This window comes from Heteronotia binoei, chromosome 16, assembly GCF_032191835.1.
Source record: "Heteronotia binoei isolate CCM8104 ecotype False Entrance Well chromosome 16, APGP_CSIRO_Hbin_v1, whole genome shotgun sequence".
NCBI lineage: Eukaryota > Metazoa > Chordata > Lepidosauria > Squamata > Gekkonidae > Heteronotia > Heteronotia binoei.
In genome coordinates, this window is record NC_083238.1 from 47855086 (window position 1) to 47873096 (window position 18011).

General features: G+C 43.5%; 2 protein-coding genes across 2 annotated transcripts in view; one reads left to right on the forward strand and one right to left on the reverse strand.

Moving 5' to 3' along the window:
• WDR12 (WD repeat domain 12) overlaps nucleotides 1-18011 on the forward strand; it is a 344303-nt gene that overhangs the window by 73268 nt on the left and 253024 nt on the right. The window lies entirely within an intron of this gene.
• The window catches only part of FAM117B (family with sequence similarity 117 member B), a 38515-nt gene that overhangs the window by 8701 nt on the left and 11803 nt on the right, over nucleotides 1-18011 (reverse strand). Inside the window, exons 2-3 of the mRNA XM_060257034.1 lie at nucleotides 3568-3719; nucleotides 622-714 (exon numbers count right to left, since the gene is read on the reverse strand). Coding sequence (XP_060113017.1) covers nucleotides 622-714; nucleotides 3568-3719 — 245 coding nt within the window. The remainder of the gene's footprint in view (nucleotides 1-621; nucleotides 715-3567; nucleotides 3720-18011) is intronic.

Below are 18011 nucleotides of genomic sequence, written 5' to 3' on the forward strand. Positions count from 1 at the left end.
TAACCGAACTGAAGAAATTCATTACCTCATATACATGATGATTCTGACAATTATAAAAAACACTAAAAAGGTAACACCATAGAGAGTTTTTGTCACCTTTTAGTAACAGTAACTTACTGTCCTACTTACATTGGGTATTACTTTCCTAGCATTATCTCCTAGCATTAAAGTCACATTAATTATTTGCCCAGTGGACTAATTTCTCCACAGTGGCATTCAGTTCCCCATTTGAGCTTTCTTTTCTGCACTGCTTCCTGTCTTTAAGCCAAGCAGGTAGCTTGTTATTCCTTTGAACTGTATTGCTGTTTTCTCATTTACAGGTAGCATGCAGTGCTCCCTCTAAGCTGAGTTAGCATGAGGCAGCTCACAGTTTTTCAGCCTTCGCCTCACACATTTTTGTCTTCGCTCAGGAAAAATGGCCGCAGAGCAAAGTAATTTATGCGGTAGCCAAATCGCTTGCTCACAACTTTAACACCAGTAGCTTACGAAGTACAATTTTTGCTCACAGTTTAGAGGGAACATTAGTAGCAATGCAGTCACTCTGGGGCACATGGAAGCAGAGTGCAGGCACGTGCATGGGGCTTTGGCAAAGCTGAACACAAACACAATGGATTTCCTAACCTCCTTGAGTTGGTCTGTGCTGCCCCAGGATGCTGAACGCTTATGAGAGCCTTTCTTCTTTTCCAAATACTCTTCGGCCCAAGCACTCTCAGTCTACAAAAAAACAAATAAAACCATACAGGCAATTAAAAAAAAACATAACCTCAATAGAAGGTGGGTAAACACAAAGCAATGGTTAAAATCAGAATCAGGTTAAAAACATTTAAAATGCCCTCATGTTTGATACTAAGGTATTTGAGGTCTAGTCACTCTTAAAACCATGAACCTATAAGCACTACACACTAGAACCCATCTTTCTATGTATATAATGGCAGCAGATGTATCCAGCATGGAGACAAACTAATAGCGGAGGCTTGTTTGTGTTTTATTGAATTATACTTATCATTTTAATGTTTTTCAAATGTTTTAATATTTTTATATGCATCACTCTTGGGCACCCTGATCAGGTGGAAAGGCAGCATACCCAATGTTTTAAATACATTGGCCATATTTTGCTGGCTAATTCAGAGCTTACAGAACAGTCTGATAGCCCAGAGTTATCGCCATTTTCTCTCTACCTCATGGAGATTTCCTGTTCTAAACAATATCAGTCCTGGAATATCCTCAGTGCTCAATCTTTAGCAAGGGCTTTCATTCAGTGTCCCTGAACAAGCATTTACCAGAGACACATTATTAAAATTACAGATTCTTCCTTCTATATCCACAACACAAATCCAAGCAAGCTACGTGAGCAAAGGTTTTGGGATTGTGCTTGCAAATATCATATAATGGGCCTTTTTGGTTGCAAACATATGTTTCTGTTGCTGTCACAAATTCTTAAACATGCTTATCAGGAGGTGAACAAAAACTGGAATCTTTGACTCAATGACCAAAGTCAACTGCATCTAAATCAATCCATCGTGACTGCTGCATGTCTCACAAAAGTAAACCGTTAGCCAAGGCAGTTGCCAGTTCCTGAAATTAAACATGTTATCCAAACTGACTCCCAAGTTCCACTTGCAAGATATGCAAAATAGCACTTGTGGTATCCCGACACACATCCTCCACACAAACAAGCTTGGCCCAGTCTTGGCCCAGTCTGAGGGGAAGGAAGACGTGCAAACCTACTCATAGTTGCTGCAGCTGCATTTAAATGTCTGAAAGGGATAGTATGTTTGTGGAACTTGCTACTCGATGCAGGCAATGTGTGCGCGCTTCCATTTTGCATACAACAATGCATGCAGACCCCGGTATGAACCCCTCCAAATGTTGCAACAAAGCTTCCTTGTTTGATCAAGTTCCAAGGCCCTCTGGTAGCTGTATGTGGGCACCTCACAAACCTGGAGTTTATTGATCTACACATGGGATTAAACTGAGATTTTAAAATCCCAGTTTGCAGGAGTAAACAAACTTCAACAGGCTGAGGCACCTGCATTTGAACATCACAGCAAACTGGAGGTTGATCAGACCAGGAAGTTGTGAATCTAGCTTAGTACATAAGCAGAGGAAGAGAAAAGGCTGTTCGGTACCTGGTTATGTACAGTATTCCTGGGAAGAAACAAGCATTTTCAGCCAACTGATATTTTGATTATTTATACTGCTTTCCTTCCTCAAGCTTTGCCTCAAACGGGCAGAGCATCCACCCTGATATGGTGGAACCACAGGCACAATTATGGGCCGCAACAGTGGGCCTGCATTGACTGAGGCCAAGTCTTACGTACAGAATATGCAGTTTCCCTTAAAAGCAGACCAAGTGAGTACATAACAGTCATACTGCAATACATGTGCTTTTACAGCCTTATATTAGCAATATAGGTTATTCTTCAGTCGTCCAACACCTCTCCACATTAGCAATTTTTTTTAAAAACACTGTAACGCAACTTCCTCAAAATTTGCCTTTTGGGAATCAAGTGCCATAACTGCACTAGAACAATACACTTTGCCTCTGGTGGTGGCAATATCTCATCCCAAAGTTAAATCATGCCCATAATGAGTCTGCTTCGGCGGGGAGGGCAGGATATAAGCTGAATTAATAAATAATAAATAATTTGCACTTTCCTAAATTGTTTATCAACAGGACTTCCATTAGTAGTTTTGCTTAGAACATGCTCTGCCTGCTCGTTTCTGGTCTAGAAGTCATTTCTTTGCATTTACTTGCGCTGTTCATAGTCCTCCAAATCTGTCAACAGCGACGATAGGAATTGACCAGCCACTTGCAAACTGCTGGATGTGGGTCAACTGCTTACAAACAGCAGAAAGATGAAGCTAATTTTTAGAAATGTCAGAAAACTGTTCATAGCACTGAATGAACCAACTTCTGAGCTGCAGTGAAAAAGAATAAGCAGCAGAGGGGGGGCAGCACAGTAGCTCATCCCAACTGTTCTGCTAGGGATCTGCAGGTGCTGGAGGCCAACCGAACCCAGTCCAGAGTACGGGAAACTCAGACAAGGAGCGCTTCTTCAGCTGTTTATCTCATGAATGTCCCCAATGTCACCCACTTTCCCCTTGCTTTGACAGCCATCTGCCACTCCAACGTCCCCTTTTCCCTCCCCTTGAACGGTGAGTAACCTCCACCCCCCCTAATGCGCAGACAGGGTTTCTCGCGAAATCTGTGCCGGAGCAGCCACAACTAGCAGCACATATGGTCCTGGCCCTCAATACACAGGAGCACTTTCAGCAGCTGAAACTACAATGAACCGCGAAGGCAACTGGAGATGGACACTCCAACACAGCAGTCCCCGTTCTCTCCTGCCCCCTCCATTATTTCAGGGCCCAGTTCTTAAACCTGGACCCATCCCAGCAGCATTTGTCTGCCCATTCATCCACCGTGACACATTCAACAGAGACCACCTCCTGATCCAGGAACTGAACAGCCCCTCATGCCCATGCATCCAGCATGGAAAGTATGCAAGATATACAATAAACGAGTTCTTCAGAATGCTGGATAGAATTTCATTTGCAGCTTACCTGTGTCGACTTGTCTCTCATGCAAGGTGCTGCCTGTCCATGATTCTCACGAGGCCATTGTCCAGCAAGGTACGGAGCAGCTAGGATGTCTAGAGAAGGCGTGCGGCGAGAAACACTGGAAGGGCTTGACGACGGTGGCCGTTGTTTATCAACTAAAAGGAAACGCATCTCCATGAGTGAACATAAAACACACACACAGATCATGCACAGTAAGCCCCGGTCTGGCTTACGACTTCACTTGTAAACCCTTTGAGTGCCACTTATATCTTTGCCCAGTACACTTAATGGATGGGGAATTGAACCCAGTTCTCCAGAATAGAGTCTGCAGCTCTTAACCACTACACCAAACTGGCTCTCCACTGAATACTAAAAGACTAAATTCAACTGCAGATTCAAAGTAGAATAAGTGATGCTCTCATAACATAATTACAAAGTTATTAATGAAATCTGAGAAATTAACAATTCTGTAGTTAGCTGTGAGAGCTTTTCATTTAAGGAACATAGTATTAACTATTGAAAATAAAGTTTAACTACTTACACTTAAGGGTAGCAAATACCAAGCACCAACATTTCACCAGGCACACTTTTAGATTCAATGGTATCATTGTGTACCTGGGAAGTATGTCTGCTTGTGGAGGGCAGTGTGCATCCACAATTTTCAACTCAAGCTCACAGAACACACCCCATACTGCCCCATTGTTTCCTCCAATCAGGGATGGGCATGAATCAGCTAACAAAAGTTCATCACAAATTTTCACCAATTCATGGTTCACAAATCAATGTTTGCGAACTGGAGAACCACCACAGACTTTCACAATTTTTGATGCAGTCTGTGAAGAGCAGAAAGCAAGAGGTTTAAACTCCTGCTTTCTGCTTCTCACAAAAAACAGTTGAGTTCCCTGTTGGTCAGCTGTTGGGTTTCAAGGGCTGGGAGCCGCTTGAACCACTGCTTTCTGCTCCCTGTGAAAAGCAGCTAGGAGCAGAAAGCAGAGGGCTCACAAACCAAGCTTTAAATGGTTCACAAACCAAAATGAACTGGTTCCATTTGCAAACCAACCTCCCAGTTTGTATCAGTTTGTATTTCAGCCATGAACCAAACCACAAAAATGCAGTTCATGGCCATCACTACCTCCAGCCCTCAGGAGGAGCTGCAGCAGAAAGGAGGGCAGGAAAGATTTACTCTGAGACCAATTTCGCACTAGAGCTTTAATCCTGGTTTAACTCTGTTCCCAAACCGATTTTCTGCACTAAAACCATAGAATCATAGAGTCATGAAGTTGGTCTCTCTGATTCTCTGATTCTAGTGCAGAAAGTCAGTTTGGGGATAGAGTTAAACCAGGATTAAAGCTCTAGTGCGAAACTGGTCTGAGACTGACTCCCTACCAGCCTTGCTGGTCTCAAGCTCATCTTCACCACAGGACTTCCATTGGATTTTGAACAAGCTGCCCTGGGGCTGCAACTCACTTCACCTCTTTCCTGCAGCAAACAGAAACCGGTTTTTAGAGGATGTTGTTTGCTGCGTGAAAGAGGCAGAGTGAGTTGCAGCCCCAGGGCAGCTAGTGTGAAATCCGATGGAAGTCCTGCAGAGAAGAGGAGAGTGAGAGCGGCATAAGGCTAGTGGGGAATCGGTCTGAATAGAGCTTGTGATTACGTTTGCTAGATTCAACCTACTGGAGGAATACAATGGAGGTTTATAAAATTATGCATGAGGTGGAGGAAAACTTCCTAGAGTTCAAATGCTATAACTCAAGATACCCTGTAAAGCTGATGGGCAGCAGACACATATGTACTCTATCATGCAAAGATTAACTTATGGAATTCACTGCCACCTGATACAGCAATCGCCATTAGTTTAACTAGCTTTAAAAGGGGATTAGACTAATGGATGGACAATCCATCCATCCATGGCAATTAGCAACAATGAATACATGGGACACCCATTTTCACAATAATAGAACTCTGAACCCCAGTGTTGGGTGGCAACAGGAGGCGGCTTTGGCTTCTGTGCCTTGCCTGCAGCCTTCTGAAGGTATCTTCTGGTTGGCCACAGCGGGAACCAGGATTTTGGACTGGATGGGCCGATCTGGCACAGCTGCTCTTGAGTTTGACCCACAAGCAGGAAGTACCTTGGGGCTACTTTCTGAAGACTGAATGGTTTTGAATCCATTTTGAATAGCTTTGAATTGGTCTTTTGGGGGGGGGGGGTCAGAAGGGTAAATTACAACTTTCACTCTACATTACAGCTCTGATACATTGTTTTAAACACAGTCATATTTTGAAACTCACGGCCACAATCAGAATTTAATAAAGCCAAGTCAAAGTAGGAGAACGTCCCAATTGCTTATGCTTTTGCCTTCAGCAGGAATCCTTCCTTTTGGCTGCTTTCTGGGGGAGTCACACAGCTGGCAGGAGAAATATAATATCTGGGGGGGATATAATGACCATGGTGTTGGCAAAGCAGCCACCAAAAGGCCAACGGGCCCATTTCCAAGAACCGAGCATTTCAGACTCTGCAGTCACTCCCACCCCAGAAAGCAATAATTGCAGTGGCACAAATTCAGTGCAGCACTAGTGTGTAGGATGAACACCCTCCCGCCCTTTCCCTATAAAACTTTAAGAGCACCTGAAACAACGGCCAGTACTAATAAATCTGCCCATTATAGCAGTGCACATTTTACTGCAGTAGTGTATATATTCTTGCCAAATGTGTCTGAAGTATAATATTTTAAAATGCGTCATTGCTCAGCAGGAAAGAAGACTGGGTTAGCTGCAACACAGTTTAAATGACATCAGCTGTTCTACGGATGGGAAAGATTACGCTCACTAGGCTTCAACTGTTGAACCAAGTGAGGGGGGGGGGGAAATGGAGGCCAGCAAGAGCAACCAGCTGCAGACAGACAAAAAGAAAAAGCAGGCCATTATGCTATGAAGCACTACTTGCTTGGTGTGCCTCCCCCCACATATCTGGTGTATTATTTGGTTTACTGAAGATTCCAAAAGACCTCTCTACGCAAGGCGACTGTGTTCAAACCTGCTTTGAATCTAGCCAATTCACCATCACACACCACATGAGAAGAAATGTATATGCGAACCAGTATGTGGCACCACTCAAGCCAAAAGTGTCAAGTAAAATAAGTCCCCTTCAGGAACACACGATCACTCCCACTGTTCAAAACACGTTTTCATCACGGCTGTTCTTAATGTCGCTTGGCAGAGCATCACGGCGTTAGCACTCAAGGGACGAGAACCCTTTCGATGAGGGTTTTTATCTTGGCACACAGGGTGCCATGTAGAGTGCATGGTGGAATTGTACTAGCAAAACTGTTTTAATGTGCTGCCTCCAATAAGAGATGGAAGAATTGAGGGGGGAGGGAGGTGGCTGGTTAAAAAAGCCAACTTCAGCTTTATATTGCACTGGGATCAAAGAATCAGGCACACCACTCTCGGTGTTAACAGAAAATACTGCAGTTAAAAATAGGATTGATTAAATTGTTAAAATCATCTTTCAGGTCATCACCTGATATTTCAATATACATCAACGTAACAAACTCATTAAACCAAAACTTTTGTTATCTTGAAAAATGGAATCCATTTGCCAGATAGCAAGTACATTGAAGATTTCAAAAAGAATGAACCACAGGTAAAATGTCCACCTTGGGGTGTTAAGGATTATAAACTGGGCACAGGTACTGCATTTACTAATGCTATTATTAGGGCTCAGAAGCTGGCAAGTCATCCTGGAAATTCTGATATAGCCAACATTCTCCCTAGTATTGTCTGTTCCCCCATTTTATGGCCTCTAAGTTCAAGATCCTTTCATCAACTGCTAAATGTATTAATATTGGTAATAATCCAATGTCCTTATGGAAAATATGCATCTCCTTCAATTCTGCAAGAGCCAGTGTTTCAAAGTGAGTGAGTTCATTGCCTAGTCAGACCTGTGGTTGGCAGTTGGTTTCCACCTTGACATAGCTGCCTCCAGACAGGCCTGGAGGATGAGGAAGCTATGACACCACCACCCCACCCGATGCAGACCACGAGCCAGGGATGCAAGTCCATCTTCTCCAGAAAACCTCTTCTGTTCACGTTCTGCAATTTCATCCCGGCACCCAGGCAGATTTGAGGAAGAGAACAAGCTCACCACTAAGCAGAAAGACCTCCACAGCAGCCATCCAGCAAAAGAGCAAGCCAGCCATGGTGAGGTGGTAGTGTCTTTACTCCCCCTTCTCCACAGCCAGCTTGCTCTCCTGCAGGTACCTGGGCAATCTCATGTTCTCACCTGAGCTGCTGTGGCAACTGCAGGAAAGCAGAGAGAGAAAAACAGGGCTTCTTCCAAAGAAAAGATTCACAGTTCTACTAACTGGCTCGGAGCAGGCTCCTACTGGGCGAAGCAGACTTCTCATCCTCTCCCTAGAATGAAGCAGAGCTTGACCAACTTGCTTTCACCTGAACTTCAAGCCTCATGCCAGAGAGAGAGAGAAAGAAGACCACAAGGGAAGGAAACAGTGCACTACCTATTTCCTTTTCCCTTCTGTGAAAGCCCCCACAGCATCTTCCCCCTTTCCTGATCCCTTCTCTCCTTCCCACTCTTCTAGCCAACCTACCTTTACCTGCCCCACTGTCTTCAGCTTTCCCTCCTTCCCTCTCCCTGGCAGCCTCTACTCAGGAAAACTCTTCTGGGACCCAGCTGCAACATGGAGAATGATGGGGGGGGGGGGAGAGGGAAACCTCATTTTCCATCATATTCCCTTTGCCACACCATTGCCCCTCTTTCCCTACTCCTGGCAACTCAACTTTTCCTGCATCTTTCTCTGCTTCCCACCCATCAAACAATCTCTATTATCCTGCCCCCAAGCATCAGCTACATTTATTATTCAGGGGTGTCAAACTCATTTGTTATGAGGGCCAGATCTGACATAAATGAGACCTTGCTGGGACAGGCCATGTCAGGCTGGGCCATGTGTGTACTTATTTAAGATTTGGTAGCAGAGATATAAATTTTATAAAAAACACAAACACACACACATTTTTTAAAAAAAAGACTTAAAACATGCTTAAAACATTAGCACTCATTGGTCTTAAAGATGCTTTCTTTGTATTTCTCCCATGGGAACTGGGCAAAGGAAGCTCTGGCTCTTTCCTTTTTTCCCCAGGGGACTGGGAGGTGGAGGAGCCTCAGCCAATAGAAGGGAGAGAGGCTTGGCTCAATAGCTCTGCTGTGTGATTGAGAGAGCCTGGCAAAGCAAGCTATTCCTCCCCAAGGGAGTAGCTTCAGCCAATGGAGAAAACAGGTTTTGCTCTGTAGCTCCTGTGCAATTGAGTAAGCCTTCCAAAGCAAGCTGTTATGCAGAAGAAAGCAAGAGAGAGGGAGAAGGAAGCAGATGGCAGCCAGTTGCTCGAGGGCCTGATAGGAGCCCTCCGGGAGCCTGATAGGAGCCCTCCGGGAGCCTGATTTGGCCCCCGAACTGCATGTTTGACACTCCTGATTTTTTTAATTTATACCATGCCTTTCTTTGCAACAGGAACCCAAAACAGTCTACACCACTTTGGTCAAGAGAACCGTTTAGTTACAAGTCCCTGTTTTAAGGATTATATCAATAGCTATGCACTTTTGTTTAAGGAAGCATCTTCCTTGTATTGAGAAAATACCTGATGTGCAAATGGGAGACTTCATTTCAATCAGTTGTTAAACTACATGGTTTTTTTAATGAGATCGACCATTGAGTACTTACCGTGAAGGGTCCTTCTCTGAGGACAGGACACCTTGTGGGTGATTCCCAACCCATCAGTAGGGACGCAGGACTAAATTTTCAACTTTCTGTTTCCGTTGGGAGTCACCCTCAACTCAGTTCGGCAACTCCTGCAAGCAGAAGAAACCTTCCTTCTAACTCAAAAAAATATAACTGATATAACCACTGGAACTAGAATAAGGCAACAAAAACAGGCCAGAAACAGATAGCATAGTTGAAAAAACAGGGTAACAGGAGTATTCACACTTTCTTGAGAACCTATAACTTGAGTTTTTCTCTCTGTTTCTGCTTCATATAAATATTTTTAGATATCTGATGCACGTTGATGGCGAGAATTAAAGGGTAGGGCCAAGGTGTCCTACTATCCTCAGAAGAGAAGGACCCCTCACAGTAAGTATGGTCGTTCTCCCTCTGAGGCATAGGACACCTTGTGGGACATCTTAAAAGCAGTGTCCCTAGATAGTGGGAGGGATCTCACCACTGGCGTCCCTCAGAATATGTTGCAGCACTTTTCTTCCAAATGCGGCATCAGCAGAATCATATGCATTAATTCTGTAATGCCTGATAAAGGTTGAGATTGATGACCACGTAGCCACTCTGCAAATTTCCTCTACAGATGCCCTGTTAAATAAGGCTGCATTTGCTGCTGCGCTTCTCACCAAGTGAGCTGTAAAACCTTGTGGCGGCAGAAATTTTTGAGCTTTATAGGCCTCAGTAATACATAAACGTAGTGATTTGCTAATGGCAGCATTAGACAATCTTTTGCCTGTGTGGGGTGGAAATATATTTATGAACAGAGAATCTGTTTTGTGGCAGACCTTGGTTCTCTCAATAAAGAATCTTAGAGCCTGTCTGACGTCCAGTTTATGCCACAACTTCTCCTTGGAATGTACTGGATGTGGACAAAATGAGGGTAAGTAGATCTCTTGAACCCTATGAAAACTAGAGTCCACCTTTGGTCTAAATGTGGGATCCGTTCTGAGGACCACCTTGTCCATGTGGAAGATACATAAATCCTTGTGGACTGAAAGCGCTCCCAATTCAGATACTCTTCTGACAGAAGTTATGGCCACCAGAAATATAACCTTAATTCTAAGGAATGACAAGGAAATCTCTTTTACAGGCTCAAAAGGCAATTTTCTTAATGCAGTGAGCACCGTGTTTAATTTCCAAGTAGGAAATCTATGCGACTGGGGAGGGAGAGAAAGTGTAGCACCTCTCAAAAGCCTAGTGATATGAGGATGTCTATTCAGCCCATTTTTGCCATCTAAATTTAATACAGAAGCAAGTGCTGCCACTTGACAATGAAGTGTGGCTGCTTTGAGCCCTGAATTTAAGCTGTCCTGAAGAAATTGTAGAATTTCTTTCACCCTAGGTTTCAAAAGGTTAATCTTTTTCCTTCTGCCCCAGCAGACAAACGCTTTCCAGATCACATTAAATATACGGACCAGAGAAGGTCTCCGAGAAGCTAACAACGTTCGTGTAATCTGATCCGAGTATCCCAGATTTAGCAACTTCAATCTCTGAATTTCCACGTGGTCAAATGAAACCACTCCAGGCATGGATGACATATCGGCCCTTGATACAGCATGTCTTCTGATACTGGCAAAGTTAGCAGAAGATCTGTTGATAACTCTTGAAGATCCGCAAGCCAGGGACGTCTTGGCCAGTATGAAGCTACCAGTATTATCTCAGCTTGAAGTAGTCTGATTCTCCTTATCAGCCTTGGTAAGAGTGGAATTGGTGGAAAAGCAAATAGTAAGGTCTGCCACCACTTGGCTGTTAATGCGTCTGTGGCCTCCGCTTTCGGATGAAAAAAGTGTGTGAAGAAGCGCTTCAAGTTTGTTGTTGTACGGGGATGCAAATAGATCCACTTCTGGTTGGCCAAAGTGATCCACTATCATCTGGAATACGCTGTGCTTCAATGCCCATTCTCCCTGACGTATTTGCTGACGACTGAGCCAATCTGCTTGAATACTGGTAGAGCCCTTCACATGTTCCGCTCTTATCGAAGCTATGTGAAATTGTGCCCAATTTAACAGATGAGTTGCTTCCTTGAGAAGAAGAGTAGACTTGTATCCTCTTTGTCCGTTTATGTATGCTTTCGCAGAAACATTGTCTGTTCTGACTAATACGTGGCAGTTGTTGATCCTTGCGGCAAAATGGATCAACGCTAGTCTGACTGCCCTCAGTTCCAAAACATTGATCGGAAGCTTGGACTCCTCCTGGTTCCAGGAGCCCTGGACTGGAATGTTGAAGCATGTGGCTCCCCAGCCTGATAGACTGGCACCCATATATTTGAATCCATTCTCCGATCCAAAACTGTTTTCCCTGAGTCAGGTTGGAAGTTTTTGTCCACCAGCGTAGGTCCATCTTTAGTTTCAGTGGAACCGTCAATGAACAGTCCATTTTCTTTGAGATGCGGTATTGGTAGGGTCGTAAGAAGTTCTGGAGTGGTCTGGAATAGAACCTGCCCCATTGGATGACATCTGTTGTTGCAATCATTAAGCCTTGTAGTGCTGCTAACGACATTAGAGATGAGTTCTTGCTCTGAATCACTGCTGCGGTCGCTTCCCTTTTCTTTTGCATCTTGTGAAGTGGTAGAACTAGGCAATTCTGTAATGTGTCTATTATAACTCCCAGGTGTTCTAGGTGATGCATTGGCTCCAGTGAATTCTTGTGATGGTTGATTTTGACTCCTTGGCTCTGCAGAATCTGGATGGTCTTGTTGGTGTCCAACTGTGCTCTTTCCAATGTTGGTGCTCTTATAAGGCTGTCGTCTAAGTAAGAGTGAATGTAAATACCCTGTTCCCTCAGCAGGACGACTAAGTGACCAATACTTTGGTGAACACCCTTGGAGCCGCTGATAAGCCAAACGGTAGTGCTCTGTGTCAAGTGTGCTTATTTCTGTAACATAATGGGTTCTTAGACAATGAGCAGATCTCCCGCTCTTTACTGCTCCCCCCTCTCCTTACGACCGTGGGGCAAGTAATAAATCCATCTAGCCCAAGGATGTTTATGCTACAGCCTAGCTGGTACCACTTTCAAGTCATCTCTCCCACATGTTCACACAGACAGTCCTTATCTTCTGCTAGAGAAGTGTGAGAATGGGAGATGTTTTTAGTAGCCTAAACTCCTTAGTGAGAAAAGAGATAGTGTTAGCAACCTTTGAACCCGTGACTCAAGTATGCATCTGTAATGTAACCTTTGAAGTTATCCTATATAGCAACTGTGTAACTCTGTATACGCCATTACTCCCAAGGCTTGTGTCCTTGGTACAGCTTCTGAGTTTCTTTAATAAAACAGCTTTGATTTAAAAACAAAAGACTGCTTATTGAGAAATATCGACGCTTGACACTCTGCATACGACGTTTGACACCAACTGCATATGATGGTTGAGATAGCAAAATCGAAGGAACCTTCTGTGACCCACAAAGATTGGTATATGTAGGTACGCCTCCGTGAGTTCTATTGAAGTTAATAGTTCTCGTAGTTGTAGGGCTTCTGTTACCGAACGCAGTGTTTCCGTTTGAAATATATCTTTGACAGGATGAATGTATTCAGATATTTTAGATCTAACACTGCTCTCCAGTCGCCTGATCTTTTCGGCACTGTGAAAAATATCGCATAAACTCCTTTCTTCTGTTCTTCTGGAGGAACGGGTTCTATTGCCCTTATTTCTAAAAGATGCTGAATTGCTTGAATTGTGCGATCTTTTTACTGGATTTGTATGACTTGGTGAGCAGACAAAGTGGTTGCATGGTATTTGACTGAATTCTGTTTTGTAACCATCGGAGACTACTTCTTTGCCCCAAGCGTCCATTGTTGAATTCTGCCACTGATGTTGAAAATGGAAGAGGCGTGCTCCAACTGGAATTATACCGTAGTCACGCTTTGGTTTGTTGTCTCTGTCCGATCTTTCTGTCTGTTTGCCTCCAAACTTGTTGAATCTGTTCGAGGTGTTGCGATGAAAGGGCTGTTTATTGGAATTCCAGGCTCCTCTTCTATTGTCTTGTCTAAACCAGGGTAACGTGTGTTGCGCACGAAAGGAAGATTGAAACCCCTGCCTGTTGTCTTGACGACGGAGAAACCTGGGCATAGCCTTCTTCTTGTCTTTAGTATCTACTAGCGTTTTATCTAAGTCTTGGTCGAAGAGGTGCCCTCCGTGAACCGGATAAGACATCACAATATTTTTAGAATGTGTGTCTGCCGACCATGCTCTCAACCAAACAGAACATCTGGCTGCTGTTGATGAAGCAATAGCTCTGGCAGCAAAGATCATGGAGTCCAGGGAGGAGTCTGCCAGGAAGGATACAGCCTTTAAGACCCGATTGGTCCCTTCCACCAGGCGATAGTCTTCCTCTGGGATCCTTGAGATAATTTTCTTCATCCATACAATTGAAGCTCTTGCCACCATGGACCCTACTGCCGATGCCTTAAGCGCCATAGCAGAGGCTTCATGTGCCCTTCGTAAAGTAAACTTTGTCTTCTTGTCAATATGATCTTTTAGTGTGCCTTGGCCATCTTCCGACACCAGACTGTATCCCTGAAGAAATGCAATTGGAGCATCAATTAAAGGAATCTGCAAGAAATTGTTAGTAAAGGAATTAACTGGTAGAGCTTTTTTAGAAATCCTGGGTACTGTTTATTAGCAAATAGTTTTCTTCATTCTGCTCTGATCTGCCTTTCAAAATACTTTGGAAATGGAAAGCCTTGGCATAGGATGCCCATTGTGGAAAAAATTCCATATCCCCTACTATTGATTTTCCAGCTTCCTCCTCCTCATCCTCAACATCAGGATCATTGTGAAGATCTAATGCTGTGAGGGTTCTAATGAGTAAATATTGATAGTCCTCCATTTTAAAGAATCGTTGGGCAGACTTCGAGACCTCAATATTTAAATCTTCCTCATCTGAGAGGAATTCCCCTTCTTTGTCACTGGTTCTATCAGAATGGTCATCTCCTCTAGAGGGATAGGCATCTCTGCCTCTATTTGGAGAAGAAACCTGTTTTTGTGCTGCCTTGGAAGGCCACTTACCCTTCCCTTTTGGTCTTCTAATAGGGGAAGGTGATGATGATGAATGGGAGTGAGATCTGCGTCTCTTTGTACTGCGATGCTTACAAAAGGCCAGCATTTCCTCTCTCATTTGACCTCTAAGTACAGAGAAGAAATAGCTATGGAGCAGCACAGGAACCAAATCCTCTTGTTCAGTACCTGGAGTAGCCTCTAGTCGGTCTATTAGAGTAATGTGTAAAGGCTGCACTAGACTCGGCCGTGGATCGGGGCCCTGAAATTAGTGCTCTACCGCCTGTTGAACAGCCCTGCTCCCATGCCTCACCATCTCTGCCGGACTGGGAAAGATCTGGACGGCCCGAGGCCTGCATTCTGCCTTTCACCGGAGCGTCTTTCTCTTTGCGGCCCGTTTTGGTGCGCCTTTCTGAATGCGCCGTGTGAATGCGGCAACAATGGAAAGATCCGCACAAGCCTCTCTTGGGTCTTGTTGGCTCCACTAACCCTCTGTTCACTCAAGGGCTCGCACTCCCCGCAGGAGAGGAAGCCGTCGTCCTCAGAGTGCCTCATTTACAGGAGCCCACGACGATCTCAAGGCCCGTTAGAAGTAAGTACTGGGCACAAAATAGCAGTTGGGACGCCCGAAGGTGACTCCCAGCCAGGGAAAGGAAATATTGAAAGTTTGTCAGAGGAAAAGATAAGAGAGAGGGTTAGACAATAGAACAGTATGATAGGTAGCAAAGGATCAAGAAATTGAGTAAAAGTAAAAGTATCTAGATGAAGAGAATAATAGTAGCAGATGATCCTATATTCAATGCTCTCCCTACAAAGGCAGGAAAAGAACTGAGTTGAGGGTGACTCCCAACCGAAACAGGAAGTTGAAAATTTAGTCCTGCCTCCCTACTAATAGGTTGGGAATCACCCACAAGGTGTCCTACGCCTCAGAGGGAGAACGGTAAATTTAAATAACTATGCTAAGTTGCCTTGATTTAAAATCAGTTCCCTCTGCTAACTCATGCAGCATCCTTAGCTCACAGGCTCATTGAATAATCAATTAAAATTCACTAATTAATGTAAATACTGAAAAAACTCAAATCATTCATAACGTTTGGGGGGGGGGGTTACTCCCCACCTTAAGCAAAATTCTCTTAAGAGCATTTTGGAAAACTCAAATGCAGATGGAATCAGCTGCCTGATAAAGTGATAGCTATAATGTGTTAAAGTGGTATCAACATCAAAGCAACCTTGCCTGAAAATAAAAATGTCAGCTTGCCAGCTCCATATGCAGTAAAACCAGGCCCACAGAGTAACTCCTCCCATCTAATTGTCACTGTGTATATGTGTGTGTGTGTATATATATAAAGAGAGAGAGGGGGAGGGAGGGGGAGAGGGAGGGAGAGGGAGGGAGGGAGAGAGGGGGGCTACCATTCTCTCTCTCATAAAGATGGAAGACACAGAATATGGTACACAGTTCTTTAAACTGCAGTCAAAATGACAATGTCCCTTCTTAAATATTTAAAATCCTATAGGTGAAGTTTTAAATTTGCCAGTATTTTATTTTTTCCCAAATAATTTGATCCTATCTCTATGTATTTGTCTTCAATTCCTGGTTATTTTCAATTTTATCTGACTTCTTTATGTATGTATATTTGTACTTATATTTCTTTCAATAAATATTGATTTTTTTTAAAAAAAATGACCATGTCCCATAATTATAATAGCAGACTTAACTGCTTACACACCACAAAGCTTACTGTACACAAATGTACGAACAACTGTATAATGGACAAACAGACACAATTTATTGGAGCAATGCTGAGAAACATGCAGACGTTTCCCTGCACAAGCACTGCACTCTTACCCCCTTTTAACTCTGTGGCTTTATTCAGACAATAATGTAGAATCCAAATAGGCATCCTCTTAGCTGCCAATGCTGCTTCAGAATCTTTCATTAAAAATACTATATGCAGCCTCAACAGACTGTGTGGTCTTTTCATTGTTATTCTTCTGCTCTTACGTGCCTACGTTTCTCCACCACCACAACTGTTCAGCTGCTAGTTTCGCATGATGTGACCTACATAACAAGAGATGCACTGGCTTCAAGATAGCAGTTACAACAGCTGGGCTCCTGAACAATAGCACTATTTCAGCAGCGCCTTAATTTTATTAGACTTAATTACACTATAGCCAATGGATGCAATCCTATTCAGTTTTCCTGTACAACCTCGGGCTATTACAGAAAACTGTACTTATTTCAATATACGCAAGCGCCAGGGTACAACACTAAGGGAATGCTTTCATATGTACACATTTGAGGGTAATAAAGAACCCAGTCATAAAGATAAAAGTCGTAGTGCTAATAAAGATTCTAAAAAAATAGGGGTTTTTTGCTATAGGGTCCACCTTTTCAAAGTAATAACTTCTGCACAAAAATACACACACGGTTTCATTCAGGCACTGCATGAATTAAAAAAATCACACATCAATATCAAATTGTCATCTTGCCCTCTGTCCTAAGGTATTAATAAGCCTTGAAAACCTCATTCTGAGGTTACCAATGCTGGTACTCTATAGAAACAGTAAATATAGAATGCAGCTTAGCTCTGGGTTTTTTAAAATTAATATATGTGCCATCAAGAAAGTTAGGACAGGAAAGGTACCGTTAAATCCAAAACTGGCACTCACTTTCTGTGGTAGATAACCAGGAAGGAAGAAAATGTTTTAAAGAAGATGCTTGGTTTTTTACAGCTACAAATGACTAACATTTTTAATAGCCAACGCATGAGCACTGGAAGCTAGATTATACCAAGTCAAGCCATTGGTTCCCTTAGAACCGTACACTACCTGGCAGACAATCTCCACAATCTCTGTCAGAGGAAGGCCTCCCCCGACACCTGCTACCTGAGATATAGTCCTTGGAATCTCCAAGTTAAAGAACCTGGAACCTTTTGGGTGTAAAACATGTATTCTATTATTGAACCACTGTTCTGTATATAGAGACAGGCAAGGCTTTTTTGTAGCAGGAACTCCTTTGCATATTAGGCCACACCCCCTGATGTAGCCAATCCTCCAAGAGCTTACAGGGTTCTTAGTACAGGGCCTATTGCAAGCTCCAGGAGGGTTGGCTACCTCAGGGGGACATGGCCTAATATTCAAAGGAGTTTCTACTACAAAAACAGCCCGGAGACAAGACAGCTAATAAAGGTTTGTGTGCAACTTCCACAAATTTCTTTATGCTAAATAAAACTATACTCCATAAGACAAAGCATCAACAGTGCCAACTGTACTAACCACCTCTTTCAGAAGCCTGTCAGTTAAAGATATTCCGGCTGCCTCTGAGGGGCTATGAAAGAACAGACTGGAGAGGCGCCTCCTTCAGACAGGGAGTTGGACAGCAAGGATGCCAGAGGACAGACAAAGCCCCACTTTATCCAGCCATATTCTTCACAACAGCTGCATGAGCTATCATAACACAGAATGGCTTGAGTTCTGCTACTTTCTCATGAGCAGCAGCTCTACCTGACAGTCATCTTGGGCCAGTCACTGTCTTTCAGCCTAACCTATCCCAGAGATGTCATGGAGATAAGATTAGAATAGGAGAACCGGGTAGATGCATTCAAAGTTTGTTCTCGGCTAAGAGAGCCAGTTTGGTGTAGTGGTTAAGTGTGCATAATCTTATCTGG